The following is a 17,955-nucleotide window of genomic DNA, read 5'->3' as shown; positions in this document are numbered from 1 at the left end:
AACGCAGAACAGGCAACACTTTATCCCTAAGGTTAGCTTAAAACACTGTACATTAACGACCATGGAGCTGTTGCTGAACAGTGGCCACTGTGGCCAAAAAATAGCAATAATGAGTAATGCTAAATCACAGTGTAACAGAAGCAACAGTAGAAGAGAAGAGTCATCAAGTCAGCAAGCTGACTCAATAATGTCAGTTAACTAGTAATATCTAGCCAAACTTTAACATTAGCTAACATTATCTACCATAATCTACCACTCATAGCAGACTTGCTAAAGGTGTGTTTCATTACTAAAATATTTTTCAAGAGGAAGATTGAGATTTTTTATTTCAGAAGTTACATAGTAAATATGTCCTGTCTATGTCCATTTCCATTACTGCATTTAAAAAAACAGGCAAACAAATAGAAGTTCACAGTAAAATGACCAAAATGTCATATCAGTCATTAATATCCTGTACTGTGAGTGTAGCCAACAAGTACTTCAAACTAAATGACAAAACATGTTGTTTTACATTGCATGCTAAAACGATACAAATGAGCATTTTTTGCAGCGGCCTGTCATGTCCAAGCCACATGTTTTGCTGACTAATCCTTTCCAACCTGTTGCCTACAACATTATCTAAATCACTGTACTAACCCCCTTTGCTCAACCCCCTTGCTAGTTCATTTTAAACATACACACAAACTTTATAGCTGTTATACAGACCAATAATACAAAGTATCCTAAAATGTGAATTATGAATTTCACTTGTGTTTCTGTGTTTAAAATAAAGTATAATCAAGTAGTTTGCATGTTAAACTAAGAGACAACTCGAAGTTTAACACTGTCAAATTTAAAATCCAACTATGGACAAAAAGAACAGACCAAGGCTTGGACAAGAGTGCATAATAGTTGCTCCAGGATGACTGTGGGGGCTCTGAGTGTGAAGTGCTTTAAGTTTGTTGTATGTATACTCCCACTAAGGCTCCCGCAGTGCATCATTGCAGGGCCATCTGAGCTTAGACGCACCAGCGCTGCCACACAAAGGAGCTTCACAGCACCAAACTGTTTGGCAGTTTTCCTGGCACTCAATTGTGCTGTGAGTGGGCAGTTCTTCTTGGGAAGAGTTTGAAGTAGCAGCATGTCCCTATGTCATAACTTGTTGCTGCAATACAGTGATATAAGGTGGCTTAAGGGGTGATGTGGCAAAATGTAATGATCGTTAAAGCACCTTTAATTAGTAAGCTATGTACTTAAGTTTGCAAAAACCGAACAGGAATGTATCATAGCGTTTTTTGATAGCATTATCAAAAGTGACTGCTTCTATTCCTAGATTTAGCGCATATTATCATGTACAACATACTAGAAACCTGGCTGACTGACAAAGCCTTACACAGTTAATTGATATCGCCTGTTTTTCCACTGTTATGCCTTTAGAGACTAAACATTTACACACGCAGTAGGCAAGCACATCCATAAAAGATGTGTTTGCCGTGAACCAGTGGTGATCTGCCCGGTCGGCCTCAGCCTGTTGTGTCAGGATATAGCTTGCTGTCCTTTCACGGTCATGCCAAGTGCACACTGGTGCTTTGCGTTTCTATTCAAACAGACGAGAGAAAGCGTAATCCATTTCCACCATAGGAGCTGACATGAGCACACTGAGGTTTACAGTCATGATCCCTCCAAGCCTCTCCAGTATGTGGGTATCACACACAGGACATGTGCGTAATATCTCCCTCTCACTTTCTCGATCTCACTGTCTCTCACTTGCTCAGTGTAGAAATAAATAAAATCAAGTCCAGGGCAGTCCCAGGGGCCTTTGTTCCCTGTGCTGTGCCTTGTGTGGTGCTCCACTTGTCACTTCTATTATACTTATGCATAACGCTAAGTTAATAGAGCAAACATGCATAATGAGAGGACAGAAAAACTCACAGGGGAAGGAGGCCTGTACATACTGTCTATTTCTATTACAACATGCAAACACAAACTCTCCTTCTATATAGCCCCCACACCCTTACACACACACACACACACACACACACACACAAACACACAAACACATAAACACATAAACACAACATCTCTTAACACAGTGATTGGATAACACTGTTGATAGGTCGTCCATAAAATTGAACTCTGAGTGTCTGGGCAGTTTATTTCAAATGAAACAAATTAAAGTCATTTCAAGACGCCGTGCTCGGTGAAGAAACCCGGAAAGCGCTCTAATCCCTGCAGACGTAGCCGAGTCGCAGAGTGTATTGGCACAGCACTCCCTCGGCCGGATTTGCCACTATGTTAAGCTCCCAAGGCCCGCTCCTTGTTGTTATCAGTAAAGTAGGGGAAGGGATTTGGGGATAAGTGAATTCTAGAGAGCAGGGGAGGAGAGGGGGGCTTCACCAAGTGCCTTCCTGCTCCCCTGACGTCCCAATTGGCTCATGTGTTTACCCCTGTGCTGCAGCTTTCTTTTGTGTTCAGAACCCCTCTCTCTCTTCCTCCCTGACGCTCTCTCTCTTTTGTCACACCATTTTCAGAGTGAATTTGAATACCAACCAAATCCCTCACTCTCTCTCCCCAACCTCCCCTGATCCCTAATTTTAGAAGAGGAAATTTCAATACAAATTGTTGAGTTTCAAGTGACTTTTTGCTCCCTTTAGCTGTTTGGGAGAACAGCTTGTCTTGGTTTAGTTTAACTCTTGTGTGCAATGACAGGGGAAACATTTTGATTGCATTTACAGAAGAAGTCAGTCATGGAACTTACTTTGATTCTCAATTTCCATTCCTTATCCGACTCGTTACAATGATATTTAGCAAAACCATAACTATGCTTCTTCTCAATGGTGTACCCACCATTTCGACACCAGCGGTGTACTGTTCGGTGTAATTATAGAAGTAAGTGAATAATTGATGCCTCAACAGTTGGGTGCAAGGACAATATGAGCAGTCAAGATATGCTAACGACCGCCTTCGAGACCAGAGGTCACAGAGATCTGCCTTGTGGCACAGTGCACTCACCTGTGACGCTAATTGATTAGGCAGCAATTTCAGTGCAGCTCTGCCCACATTATTTTTTCAGCTACAATAAGCATGAACATGTAACCAGCAAACCATAAACCACTGAGCTACTGATGACCCAGAACCACACACTGAGAGCACAAGCACCCTCAAATTGTCTGGACTGAAATAACTTTTGTGGTTGCGGCAGTTTATATTCATTAATATTTGTACTATTATTCAAATTGATTTGAATGTAAAACCAGGTTACTGTTGAAATTTAAAGCATAACTAAAACTTTCTTAAATATTAGACGTTTAGCAAGTTTTGCGTTACATAAGACAAAGCTAAAACGCAGGAATAAAAGCTTGGTCAATCAACCATGTAGAAAGGATAATTATGTATGAATGCAGCATTTGGCGTACAGGCTCTTATGCCGTCACTCCCCCACAAAGAAACACTAAGCTCAGCACAGCAGGGAGTAAGGGGGGTGACAATGCTAGCTTCCCCCCAGTAGACACAGAGTCTACAGGCTGGAGCTATGGTGGATGTAGGCCTTTGAAATGCTGTCTGCAGTAGCAACATAACATTCGGCTTAAGCATATCGCCATAACGCCATAATCAATAGATATAAGTTGCTGTACGGAGAGTATGGCATGTGAAAATGTTGGTATAAAACTCAATTACTGCTAAATAACCAAGCCAGAAATGTATTACTTAATTTAGGGATCAGTCCAACTAGTAGATAAACCTACTTATTTATATGAAACTGTGGAAAATCAGACATACAGAAGTTGTTTTGTCATAGATTACATAAACAGTGCAGGGACCCCAGAGTTACTGCCTGCTGTGTGCAACCCATAATTCATAGCGACACTTTCAAGCATACCTGCAAAGGGAATACAAGTTCGCCCTGTTGGACTCAGTCGGTCTGTTTTAAATTGTTTATTCATTATTGTGTAGTCTAAATACATATTAACGTTGTATTTGTTTTAAATGTGAGCAGTGTTTTCACCCCACACGCTGTTTAATGGGATTTGTTGCCTCGCTGTTGTTTGTGTGTCTTGGCACCAGCAGTAGAGGAAATCTACACTGGGCTTGAGGGGGCTGGTTTTGCTTGTTTGTTTATGCCGTTCGGGCTTTTTTCAAGCTAGCCGCCATCAAAGCTTTGCACCACTCTGCTCACACAGTGATCATTAGGCCAAAGCTCATGGACACATCTGTTGGCCTCTGATGAGAAAGCTGTGCCTCCATGCTTCTCTATTTCTGTCTGTGATTTCAATTTTTTCTCTTTCACTGCGGCCCCCCTACTGTTCCTGCTTGTTCTCTTTCGAAGAATTTCAGGGAGACGAGTCGTCTATATTTTTTGTTTTAATTTTCGTCCTGACACATCTATCAGGGGACATGAGCAAACTGATGCACTTTCTCACTTAGCTCACCCTGCACCTCCACACACCAGCTTTGCTGTGAGAAAGGGAATAAGGAAGAGGAAAAAGGAGGACAAGGGCGATTATTTCATTAAGAGAATAGCAATTCTTAGAGGACAGTCAATAATAGATGAGGTTAAAAAACAATGGTGACTTTTCTTCTTTACTGTACTCATTTTCTCTCTCTGCCTCTCGAGTCAATAGAATCGACCTAATGGAAACCAGGTTACTCTTCCTTCCATCTCACCTCCCTGACATAATGTTGAACAAATGCATTATTCATTCTCTGGTCTAAGAAGCAGGGTAATTATACATTTATCTCCCAAATAATACCGGGTACTTACTGCGCCTGTGACCTTGCCACAAGATTTATGCCATTTTGGACCTGCCCCCAAAGGCCGTTGAAGAAAAAAATGAAAGCAAAAATGGATTTGCTCTTTATGGATATAAGATGTCAAGGGGTTTGAAAAGGTCTAGTCATTAAATGTTAAGTTTAGAAATTTATTTTGAAGCATTTCAGAAGGGCAGGGATAGTCAGACTCCAAACTTAATGTTCAAGTTTTGTAGGGCGGATTAAAAAGTAGACTGGGCAGAAAAAAAACAGAACAAATGGGGCCGCTCTCCCCTTTATAGTATTTCCTTTATTCTTTTTCTCCTTAACTAATCCCTGTTCTTATTCGCCCCATTCCACATTTCCCTATCGTTCTCTGCTCCCCAACCTTATCTCCTTCATTTACCTAAATTCTTCTCCTCTGGCACTTCCCTCATTCTGAGCCATCTTCCCAATTTATTCCGCTCAAATTTACTCCCTAACAACCTCTTCCTCCTCCTCTAATGCTTTTGTTTCTTCCATATTCCCCTGTTGCCTGCAGGCCATCATGGCACAGCTTCCCCAGGAGGAGAAGGCCAAGATTGCTGAGCAGGTGGAGAGCTTCAGACAGGAGAAGTGCAAGCTAGATGCAGAAGTGGCCAAGTGGGACGACAATGGCAATGACATCATTGTGCTAGCCAAGCAGATGTGTATGATCATGATGGAGATGACGGATTTCACCAGGTAAAAATGACACCAGAATATGACAACAAAGTTGTCATTTGCTTCATCTGTCTGTTGTTCTGCGCGGGATAGTTAGCATGCAATGTGTATCAGAGGTTTTTTCACTCCAAACACCTGCCTGCTGTGGTGACGAGAGTGGTGTGAGTGGATAAAAACAGAAAAGTTTCACAATAAAACAAACACAAAGAACTTGCGAAGTTCCGTACAACTGAGGGTGAGGGTCAGGTGATTATTCTCTGAGGGTTTATCACTATGACCAACCATTTTCACATGTAGGTAATGTTTCATCCTTCAATTATCAAAAAATATTGCAGCTGCAAGTAAAAAGAAGTGACAACAACAGGGATTGCAGAGGAAACCGTTTTGCTGAAGGCAACGTGACCCAGACTGCTTTTGTTTTAAACAGACTCTGTGATTCCAAGATTTAATGTAATAGATAATCTGTTTGCATTAAGAGTCTTGTCGCTTATGTTTGCTAAAAGCCAGCAGCTTTACTCTCAATCTCCCCCATCTGGGATCAACATATCAAGGAAATCCCTAATGCGGAAATGATGGTTATCTGTCACGTGTATGGTGTATCTCCACAATTATAAGGCATGGAACTAACCAAAAAAAAAAAGAATCACAGCCATAAGCGACTCGCTGTTAGTGATTATGGCTGTGGTGCTGTGACTGTACGATTATTACTTGGCATTGACCCCAGACTCAGATTCGGGTGAACAAACTGACTGGAGACTTCAGCTTTGCACTGACTAAAAATGAGACATTAACTTTCCCCATGCTGCCAAATTAAGAAAACACAGCCTAGATCACAGGCTCAGTTGTTGGCCATTATCTCCCTCTCCTGTTGTATTTCCTACTGTAACTACTCTGAAAATTGTTTTGCTGTTAAAACAAAAATATGTTGTGTCTTTTTGCTTCAAAGCACATGTCTATGACACATCATTAGGGACAAATGTATACTGTATTTGTTACATCCATTATAAGGGCAGTATTGTATTGTTCATTGTAATGTCTCATATCCCTCCTGCCAGCTACAGCAAATTAGTTGCTGTACAAGCTTATTTGACATGGGTGAGCTCAATCATTAAAGAGAAACTCTGCATGTCCTCTGCCTCTGCAACTCCACCCACATTCCTTCTTTTCTTCTTTTTCATTCCTTAAATTCCCCCAGAGGAAAAGGCCCCTTGAAGAACTCTTCAGATGTGATCAACGCGGCTAAGAAGATTGCAGAAGCCGGTTCCAGGATGGACAAATTGGCCCGTGCTGTTGCAGATCAGGTAGCTTTGCAACTGTGTCCATCACTTTTATGGTTATAATTCTGAATCTGTCTCTAACTGTGTCATCATAGCTGGCGGCGGAGCGAATTTAGAGTTGGAGTAAGTGGGCATGGCCATTGGAAATCTTTAATGTGGGCATTGACAAGCCCAGCTGGAGCAGTGGGCTGTGTTGCCGCATGACTTTGTCTCCCAGTGGGCCAACACTGAGAGAGCAAGACAGCAGAACCAAGTTGTGTCTCTAATATAATTAGCTCCCAACCGAGGTGTTGCATTCATTATCAGATGAGTACCTCTCTAAAACACGCTGACAGACCATTTTCAATATCTAATCAATCGGTGCTGTGCCTAGGGATGATGGGAGTGAAAAGAAATAGGTGTGCACACTGTATGTGTGCATACCACAAATGAAGTAGGGGTTATTTCAGAGTGCAGCACTCCTGTTAATGAATAATACTGTTCTTCATTTCATCTGTCTCTAATAGGCCGTGAGAATAAACTTAGGCACACAACTCACTAATTTATTAAGGCAGCCTGTTGTCATTGTAATTGAAACTGCTGTTAGCTAGCAAACCCTTGGAATAATTATTGTTGGTTTCAGTAACACACGCTGGGTCTCTTTCCAGTCCTTGTTAGCTGGAGAAATGTTGGAGTTCAAATCAAAATTTAGAATAATTAAATCTTTTTCTGAAGTCCTGTTACTCATATGAGGCAAACCAACAAAGCTGCTTTACCTTTAGTATCCTGCACCACTTTTTAAACTAGGTACTATGCTTATTGTTTGGCTTAAGATACAGAGGAGATTTCTATTTTATGTAAATTAGTGTGGATATACATGCAATATTGATAACTGGAAGTGAATCACACCTGCTGCACAGTACATTTTGGGTTGTGTAACAAGCTGTAAACACCACATTGATATATAACAACTTATCACCTTATAAATTAGATATGGAAAATGTGTCAGTAAACTGGCCTATCTACGCATCAAGCAGATACAGAGCCACTTAAGTCAAATATTCACTCTCCTTTATGCTTTGTCAATAATGTTATCAAGCTTTGTTGCTGAAAATAGCTGCCTGCTATATCTAGAAACGATGCTGATGAGAGCAGAGAGTCTCAACCATAACGGTAAAGTTGCATGCCGTAAAACCAAAGAAATTGGTAAGACACTGAAATGTTCCATACATCTGAAGTGAAGTGATGAACACGACAAGTGTTCTTTCACATTATACATAATTATTTGTATAATATTGATTTGAGAAGCTTTCATAGAAGAAAAGTGGAAAAAATTTAATTTCCATCTGGTTCTAAATCCTTCAAAACACAAATTATCAGGATAAAAGGCTCAAAAATGTTATCTGGGCCACGACCTGATGTTGTGAAATTTAAATTAAAAATGGTTAACAAGCTTTTTAGATGTACTTCTAACTAAAGAAAAAGAAGAAATAGATTAAGAGTAACCTGCTTTGCAGTTAAATTTACCCTTTAAAAAATTTCCGAGCCTTAATTTTCTTAAAATCATTACACATTTACACAGGACGTGATCCTATCCAGGTACTGTTTGTTCATAACCAAAAGAACGTGCAGAGTTTAGCTTAAAGCACACACAAAAACGTTGCGCATGGTGTGGTGTAAAGAGATGCTGTTTGCCATTCTATATTTTCTTTATCCCATGCCATCCACTGACAATATGTGACAGCACAATATAGTCGACAAGCTTTCTGCTTTTAGCGCATAGCCGAATGCCTGTCAGTTTGAGTGGCCATGAGTATGCTAAGCTTTCAACTGACCAGAAGGCATCTTTAGTCAAAGCTGGAACTGTTCTCCTCATGTCACACTGTCCTGCTCTCTAGAGCATATTGCATTACAGAAGTTTCAGGCTATGAATGCATAAGTCTGTCTGTTATTCAGTAATTACCACAAACAGAGAGATGAAACGCAAGAGTTTCAATCTGTATGAGTCTCGTTTACAAACATCTTTGCCTGTCTCCATGTGTGAGAATGTTTTTTTCCCAGAAAGCAGGTCTCAGTCTGCGTCACTGCTTGTGTATGTTGTTCAGAGCATGATCTGGGAGAGAGAGGACAAAGCATGAACTTGTGTGCTTGTGTATTCATTTCTTAGCTTGTAGGCTGCCGAGTGATGATCAGTGTTTAACAGGGTTTAGGTGGGAGTGAATCTGTCACATGGCAAATCACTGGCAGTGCCTGTGTCTGAATCAACAGTTGCTGTAATGAAATGAGCAGGTGGCTTGCCATTTTTAATTCTCACTTAAATGGTTCCTAGACCAGTGTTTATTGAATATTCAAAGCCTGCTGTTACACTTCCGGAGACATCAGAGCTGTGTCAGGAAACAAAGAGGGACTTGAAGACCTTTTCATTTCTATCATGTATTTGTTATAAAAATGTTTTAGGATGTTTTCACACCTGTATTTTTTAGTCCAGCCAAAACGGACTGTTGTTCATTTTCTCCCCTTTTGGGCAGGTGTGAACACACTGATCGCACTAAGGTGTGCATCAAAACAACCACACCGAGATTCTTGACAGGAGGTGCTCTCAATCCAGTCCCAAACTAACTTTGGAGCTGTTTGTTTGTGGTGGAAATGTGATCTGACCTGGATCAGACCTAACAACCAGTTGTACAAGAGTGCTTTGCAGTCTGGGATGCAGCAAGACACACAAACTCTTTCCATTTGTAGCAGCTTTTTATGATGGGAATGTGATGCACTATTTGTAAATGATAACGAAGATTTCTGTAGCCATCTACCCTACAGGTAAATTCAAACAGATGGCAAGAAAAGTCTGGTAATATATGACACTTACCGAACATGTATCCAGTTTAACCCCTTACTGCCTGACTTTATTTACAATTATATAAAAAAGTAAATGATTTGTGTTTTTGCATTCAAGCAGATGCTAAATTAAGTGGAGATTTGAATATAGCATAGCATAGAATAGTACAATATAATAGTATAATATAATATATAAGTATATACGCATAATATATATATATATATATATATATATATATATATACACACACACACACACACACACACGCACGCATATATATACATACATACATATATATATATGTATATGTGTATGTGTATATATATACACACACACACACACACACACACACATATATATATATATATATATATATATATATACACACACACATACATACATACATACATACATACATATATATATATATATATAATACAAGACTGGAAGCGGTTTGAGGCGAATTCGCAACAATAGTCAACAAGGCGTTAATATGTTGATGGTTAGCCTGTTTTGTTGTTGTACATGCTTAATATGAGCTCCCTTGTTGTGCTCAGTCTTCTGAAGGCAGCACGTCTTCTTTGCAAAATGTGAAGCACTTTAAGTATTTTCAAGTCAAGTCCTCGAGGTGCATTCAGAATTCTACCGATATAGTGTTGCTTGGTATAGTGTCCAGATCATTAGGACTGTTTCTCTCACAAAAATATGCACTAGTCCAGAACACATGGTCTTCTCCTCATATTTACTTTCTTGCTCCTTCCCCAGACACATTCGGCCAATAAGAGCAGTGAGCATTCTCATGTGGTTTGTAGCGATGTATTTTGGTTCACTGATTTTTTTTGTGTGAAATGAAACTGAACCAAGAGCGAAAACACTCCAGGTCTACAAACTCATCAACTAATTTAGACCAGAACACATGAAAACATCCTTAAAGGGATTATGTGGATTTCCAATCAGTGTTGATGGTAAATGCAGTCAATTGAAGCAATAAATACCTCAGTGAGTGAGAGTATATTGTGCAAGAAAGCTGAGTTCTCTTTCTGCAAATCTGTTGCTGTTTCAGGTCACCAGTGCTGTCATCAACGTAGTTGGTGAACTGAAAGAATTTCAGCTTGGATTTCTAGTTTGGGTAGCCAGGGGGTACGCTTTAGATGCTGCCCTAAAACAAAGCTTCCTTGTTCTGTTTGCTTGTATTAAAAACAAGCCACATTTCCAACAGCGAAAATGGCATGGTTAAGGATAAGGATACATTTTACAATGTTTTGGCAGACTCAGATATTCAGCTGTAAAGCCAAATAAATGCTGCATAGAGAGGCTGCGGCTGCTGCGGCTGCTTTAGCCATGCGAGTGGATGTGGCTGTGGGGGACCATCCAGAAGCTGAGCTGCCAGGAGCAAACAGCGACTGGTATTGCCTTTGCTCAAATTGCCCTCCAATGCCAACAAAAACTCAGACTAATTCGTGAAAATGCTGCATGTCTCCAAACACAGCAGAATAAATGATCTCAAACTAGGATGGCGCCCCATGAAAAAATTTTTTTAGCACGAGCTTCCATCAAGTTAAATATTTTTTATGTTACACACTACACAGCTCATCGCAGGGTCTTTACTAGCCTTTAGCTCTGCCTGCTAGCTGTTATCTGTGTAGATGCCTATGTCTAGCTCAGGCTCACCTTGCTGTCTATGCTCGATTCTCCATTACTTATCAGCCTGTTCTGCTGCAGTGAATTTCACTGTGTGCAGTTTTTGTCGGATGGGGATGTGGGATGTTTTGTGGGATGTTCAATGACATTAGTTTTCTCTGACCGTGAGAGACTAGAGCTGAGAGGATTTCAGGGTTGGGCGTCAGAAGCTTGTGCACAATACATCCTAGTACATGGTGACACTGCTCCATTAGCAGGATAACTCCGGTTTCTTGGTCTGTATAGTACACAGTGATCATCGACATCAACACTGATTTGACTTCCACATAAAACACATTGAAATCTCCCTTCAATGTGAAGCATTTGGGCCATCTTTCATTTGTTACTATATTCAGTAAATATAATTAGTTATTAAGAGTTAAAAATAAGAAGCAAACATTTGTTTTTATCTGGCATAATAATGGAATTACACAACAAATAACTTAACCCTGACTATTTGTCTTTAATTCGAACAAAGAAAACACGTATTTTGCATTCTCACATTATGATAGGTAGCCTGTGCTTGTCGAGAACGCTGTGGTTTGACAGTAAGAATAAAGGCTGCTCCACTGCTTTTAGACAGGTCCCTTAAGTAACAAACCTTGTCGCCATGACTGCACATCAGCCCTATTGATGAACACATGTGAAGCAGAAGGCAATTCTGCGTGTAAGGGTGGGAGGACGGCAAGCTCTTTCATAGTCATTTAAGCACAGCACTTGACTTAGAAAAACCCCTCGAGGCACCTCACCCCATTTCACTCAAGCAATGCCTTTTTTTCTACTCTATTTCTCCCACTCCATTTTCCCTACTCTGGTTCATTCTTTAAGTATGGCTCCTACAGACACAACCTAAATAGTGAATTGCAGCTGTACAACATTACCTATCCTGTGGCATACTTTGACTGTTGAGTGAGGTATGAACAGTAATGACATGTAACAGTATGTCTCACTCTGCTTGAGACAGGCAGAGTTTGGTTTGCTTAATAAAATCTGCAGCACATTCTGGCTTTACCTGTGTTGATAGTCGTTGATGTGACTAACCCTAACCCTAGATAAACTAATCCTAACCCTTTAAATGAATACCTTTTCATGGTATTCATTGACACAAACAAAAATTGAAAGTATTGCCAGACTTATTCTTCTACGGTGATTTCAAATGGCCTTTCCTGGTTTATTTCCTTATCTTGAGTTTACATATCCTTTTTGTTTTGCATTACACTGACTTTCAGTTTAGCATTAGGTAGTGTAAGAACACTTGTGTAACTTAAAAAGTTACAAGCTACTGTTTATAAATGCCGCTAAGCACGTGCTAGTTTCAAGTTAAGACTTCCAGGTCTCACTTTAGTTGTCACAGCGGAAGCCTCTGTCGCATAGAGTGCAGAACAACAAGAGCAAAGCTCCTGTCACTGACAGCAGTGAAACCAAGTGTGACTGATGTGTAATTAAAAGGCTTCTCAGTAAAAAAAACCCCTTCAGATTTAACTACAGACAAGTCAGAACAACTATCTTCAAAAATTAATGCTATCACTGTGTGAGAATCTCAGAATTGTCTCACTTTTGTTTGTGGTTTGACCAAAATACATATTTTGCTTTATTCTGAGAGGTTTTTGAAGATTTTCTTTGCTTCAAATGTAATTTCATTTCTCATGATATGTCAGTGTGTCACCCTATCATGCCTTTAGATACAAAAATTATTAATATATTATACGCATTTCTGAATGCATAAAGAAACTATGTAATACTGTTCAATTTCAAAGTGTGACACTGTGCACCATGTCAATCGAACATTCAACACAACGGCAAGAGTGATCACAAGCCTAGTTAGCCTTCGCTGATAAAATCACTCACTTGTCAATTTTAGGCCATCTCAAACTAATATGTTAATGCCATTTTTTACTGTTCATAGTAATGCCCCAGAAGTACATCATAAGAAGAGAAAACCCACTTTCAGCTCTCCATCACATGCTGACACTCTACTGCTCTGTATATTTCAACATGACAGGTTGCAGAGCCAGCTTTCATTGTAATGATAATATAGTGAATTACTGATTCAAACGCATGCATTTTCAAAAAGAACAGGATGTTTGAAAGACTTACATGAATGGGAACACCAGGTTAGTTAATAGTGATCCATGTTACTTTTTCTATTGAGAATTTTAATGTGCCAATTCCAGATGCTAGACTGTAACAAAAAGAAGAAGGAAAACTAGTATGTGTGGTCACTTTTATAATCTGGCATTGTACCATCTTCATGTAATAATTTTATTCGATATGTAACAGAGTAGAAATAAGAATACTATAGAAAGATGCCATAATATTAGAAAACGTGGTTATGCTGAAATTACTAATAACAGGCTAAAATGTAGTCCTTTTTTAAATTCTGAATAATTTAGGGAAGGTCACTCCCAGCCTGTTTATAAATGCAGCATCAGCGTGTGGTGTGACTTGTGTTTTGACAGACTCTGATAGTGTGTTGCCCTCATCTCAGCTCCAGAGTTCACTTCATCTTCCTGATTTATCCATTGGGAAGGCACGTTTCATTCATTTTGGGCCCAATTAAGTGAGAAATCAACAACAAAAAAAAGACTTCTCACCTTTTTTCTGGACTGAATAAAGAATATTCCCAAAATGTTCAGAGAAACACTGAGGTCAGACTGAGCAAAGTCAAGCAGTGAACCACACAGTTTCCTCACTCTTGTGTAATGAACACTGTTTTTCATGATGATGGACAGAGAGAGAGAGCTTCAATGGGCCTGGCAAAGTAATGGGCCATACAGTTTATTTACATCAACAGGGAATCTGTGGGAGAAACGGGCTATTACTCAACTGTACAATAGGGAATAATTGTGTCATGTCTGCATCAAACTTGCCTGAGGCAGCAGTTGTTGCGTATGTGTGTGCATGTGCCAGCAGTTTGAAGTGCAGTTAGCAATGATGCTAGCCAGGACTGGCAGTGCGGTGATAATGTCCAAGAAGAATCTTCCTCCTGCCTCACTGGCTGCTCTATGAGCTAGCAGCTCCACCCCGGTCTGCATTCAATGCCATTTACTGAGAGGATCCTGGATGCTGGTGGCAGCTTTGCTCTTAGTCACTGTGTTGTTTAAAGTCCTGCTCTGATAGCAGCCATAACTATAAATGTAAGTCATGCTTTGAATTGCTCTTTGCAATGTTATTTGTCGGTTGAAGAAATAAAGAAATAATAAAAATGAAATTTCATTTCATTTTTGAAGACTGTTTTCTTCCTCGCTATCAGTGAAGGGCACTTGTGGCCAATCAAGACCGTCTCTGAGCGAAGAGGAGAAGATGGGCAGCCAGCAAGGCAGCAAGTCCTGGAGGGGGTATAGTCATATCACAGCTAAATGTTTAGCTCCTCTCCTCCTCTACCTGAGCCCACAAGACAAGGAAATGAACTGTGCATGTCCCCACACAGTGCTGCTGAATGTCCTAGTTAGGACCGTTTAATATTAATGGCTAGAGAAAAGGTGTTGCCACAAAATGATGCTCATAGTGTTTAAGCAGCTGATGCAGTGTTCTTAACCCACTGGGAGCTTAGTGGGCCATGGCTGACACCTGGAAGGCTTCCAAATGGAATAATAGGGGAAAACTGTGTGTTAGTAGCAGACCTCAGTAGGCTGTCCTCATATTCTCCTCTGGCCCATTTGCTGCACTGTGTTATTGGTTTCTGTGATGCTCAAGTAGCACCAAGACCAGCAGGACCAGGTCAGAACTTCTGGTTTTAAGAAAAGAGAGGGATGCATAGAAAGCTCGCTTTGGCTGCAAGTCTTTGTGTTTCTAAGTATTATGGTCACTCATTGTTGATTGTTCTGTGTTCTTCTTGGACAACAAGCTGGGACATTTTATGTGAAATGACACCCTGCAGTGTAACTTGCCTGTGAAACTCAACTTCAACCGCAATGTGTTTCCTTGTGCCTCTTTTCCATTCAGTGCCCTGATTCAGCGTGTAAGCAGGACCTACTGGCCTACCTGCAGAGAATCGCCCTGTACTGCCATCAGCTCAACATTTGCAGCAAGGTGAAGGCTGAGGTTCAGAATCTTGGCGGAGAGCTCATCGTGTCTGGGGTAAGTTTATCCATACAGAACAGCACATGACCAGCTCCACCATCGCTGATGCCCTAGATAGGCTTTTCGGCTTAACTCACTAGATATGGTCAATTTAAGACAATTTTTATGCTCTGCACTGCGGGTGGGCAGACCTTTTTATAGTTCAAGGTCACAAAGAAACTGGAAGACCAGATAAAGGGTCACGCAGATTAAGGCTGATGCAATTATTTCAGAACGATTACCATTGATTAATACCAGGAAAATGCAGCGTAGACATTTGTGTTTTCCATTCCTCATGAACCCTATTATCCCTCCTCAAACTAAAGTCAGTTATCATCTATTGCTTGCGTCTGACATTTAACTTAACTAATACATTTGTGGCTCACTCTTCATTTCAAAGGTTTCAGTTTTTATTAAAAAAAAATATTGATTAGTCTGACCATCATAATAATGTAACTCTCCTCTCAGCTCTGCTACATATTTATTTTGTCTTATTTTGCTAAAACAAAACAAATCCACCTGCAAAGCCAATAGTTGTCATGAAAGCTAATAAATACTCTGTATCTGAAACAAAAGAAAAGCTTTATCAAGCAGTCAAAAGGAAAAACAGAGGAGAGAACCCAGTTCAGTTCTTTACAGTGATGTATGTAGATTTTAAATGGACTAAAACGCACTGTGCACTCTCTTTAATTTAGGTACCAGATTTTCCACAAGGACAGAAAAAGTGGAACTGGCGCTTCCCTACTTTGCTTTGTAGTGAACTTCCTTATTAACAGCCTTAGTATGATTTGTTTCTCCAATTAAAATTAGACTTGACTTTGATCTTTGCTTTGGGTTCCCTTTGCATCTCGTTTTGATATTGTTCCTTACGATATCTCAGGACTGTATTGTAGTTGGTTTTACATGAGATATGCAAACCCTGCTGCGATTTTAACCTTTTCCTGGTGGCCAGCTGGAGTCCACACTCATTAAATCTAAGCAGTTGACTCGTCTCAGTTTGAGGTAGGAGGAGGCCCACTGGCCGCCGACCCTTAAATGTCAGCCAAACAAACCAGACGGAGATAGAGGTACACCTGACCCCTGCCTCTGCCAATTAAGAACTGCTAAAATAAGATGTCGTATAGCGGGGGTCATATTCATCCTGCTTAATTGCCACTTGCAGCACAGACCTCCTAGTTACTGTATGTAGTGAATATGTCTTACAGTTCTTGTTGAGTGCAAGAGAGCTAATGCATCTTTTTTTCCGTCACTGACCCTTAATGTTTCTCTTTGTCTTTCCTCTCCCACTCTCCTTGCCCTCTTGTAGCTGGACAGTGCCACCTCCCTGATCCAAGCAGCCAAGAACCTAATGAACGCAGTGGTGCTGACTGTAAAGGCATCTTATGTAGCCTCCACCAAGTACCAGAAGGTGTACGGGACAGCAGCTGTTAACTCACCTGTGGTGTCCTGGCGCATGAAGGCTCCTGAGAAGAAGCCTCTGGTAAAAAGGGAGAAGCCCGAGGAGTGCCAGACACGTGTGCGACGAGGCTCCCAGAAGAAACACATCTCCCCTGTCCAGGCTCTCAGCGAATTCAAGGCCATGGACTCCTTCTAAGAAAAAAAAAAAAGTTATGCTTACCCAAGAAAAACAGCAAAACATGACAGTGACGAGTTGAAGAAAAAATCCCTTTTTACATTGTGTTAACCCACCTCTGTTTGCCCTGTGTGTGCTTGGTGACACCTCAGGAGGACTACAGTACATATTAAACTGCCACACTACGGCTCCTGTGAACACTGTGGGCCTCGTGGCTCACAGGCAGCCAGCGTACACCCAACATTATTTATCGATCTTATTGTAGCTTAATATGTGAGAGCCAAAATGTGACAGAAACACTAGTACTTTTGAAAATATGGGAGTTAAAAAAAGAAACATATCAGAGGAGGAAGAGTGGCATTTAAAAAAACAAAGTTGTGGCAGTCGATACCCTGCTTGTATACACATTTAAACTGTCTGAATGGAAATCCTGAATGGTTTAGTAGAGGAGTTATTCTAAAAGGAATATATCAGTGTTGGTTTGCTCCCACTTGATTTTTTTTTTTCAATTTGAATGTAACCTGTAGTGCTAGGAATAACTTATGTTTAAGATACCTGGAAGTGTCGGCATCTAAGTAGTTTCCTTGTTCCTGATGATTATATTAATAATCCATATGGTGTTTTTTTTCCAAAGCACACTTATGGTCTATTGTATTGCCTTTTTAAATTCCATTTATTTAATGATTACATCACTAACTATGATGACCTTGATTGGAAGTTGTGTAGTGTATAAATATAGACAGAGAGGTTTGACTAGTTGTGGTTTGCTCAGAGAATAGAAATCCCTGCATACAGTACCTTTATATTCACCCTTCTCTAATAAATCCCTCAACTTGACACTCAAACTTTAATGTGTGTTTCTTGCTGTCATATTTTTCAGCACTGTGCAGTAGCTACATTATCAATCTGTGAGAGATTTACAGAAGTGATGCCTTTTATCAATCTGAAGAATCTGACATAATCATTAGAGATTAGCATGCAAGACCTGTGCATTAAAAGATTCCAGCTGAGAAAAAAAATCTATTAGTACTAAAAGTTTACAAGAATAGGCATATTGATTCAGGGTCGCAGGTCAAGTCCCATTACTTTGCAGTGACTTGAGATAATTGGTCTTAGGT

At 40.2% G+C, this 17,955-nt stretch overlaps 1 protein-coding gene across 1 annotated transcript in view; it reads left to right on the top strand.

Annotated features, from left to right (window-relative positions):
* The window catches only part of ctnna2 (catenin (cadherin-associated protein), alpha 2), a 291,501-nt gene extending 273,827 nt beyond the window's left edge, over positions 1 to 17,674 (top strand). The window contains exons 15-18 of the mRNA XM_070856349.1: positions 5,270 to 5,451; positions 6,626 to 6,731; positions 15,148 to 15,282; positions 16,571 to 17,674. Coding sequence (XP_070712450.1) covers positions 5,270 to 5,451; positions 6,626 to 6,731; positions 15,148 to 15,282; positions 16,571 to 16,858 — 711 coding nt within the window. The 3' untranslated portion in view covers positions 16,859 to 17,674. The remainder of the gene's footprint in view (positions 1 to 5,269; positions 5,452 to 6,625; positions 6,732 to 15,147; positions 15,283 to 16,570) is intronic.
* Positions 17,675 to 17,955: the final 281 nt, after the last annotated feature.

This window comes from Pempheris klunzingeri, chromosome 3, assembly GCF_042242105.1.
Source record: "Pempheris klunzingeri isolate RE-2024b chromosome 3, fPemKlu1.hap1, whole genome shotgun sequence".
NCBI classification, from domain to species: Eukaryota; Metazoa; Chordata; class Actinopteri; order Acropomatiformes; family Pempheridae; genus Pempheris; species Pempheris klunzingeri.
This window is presented reverse-complemented; position numbering and strand designations above follow the sequence as displayed.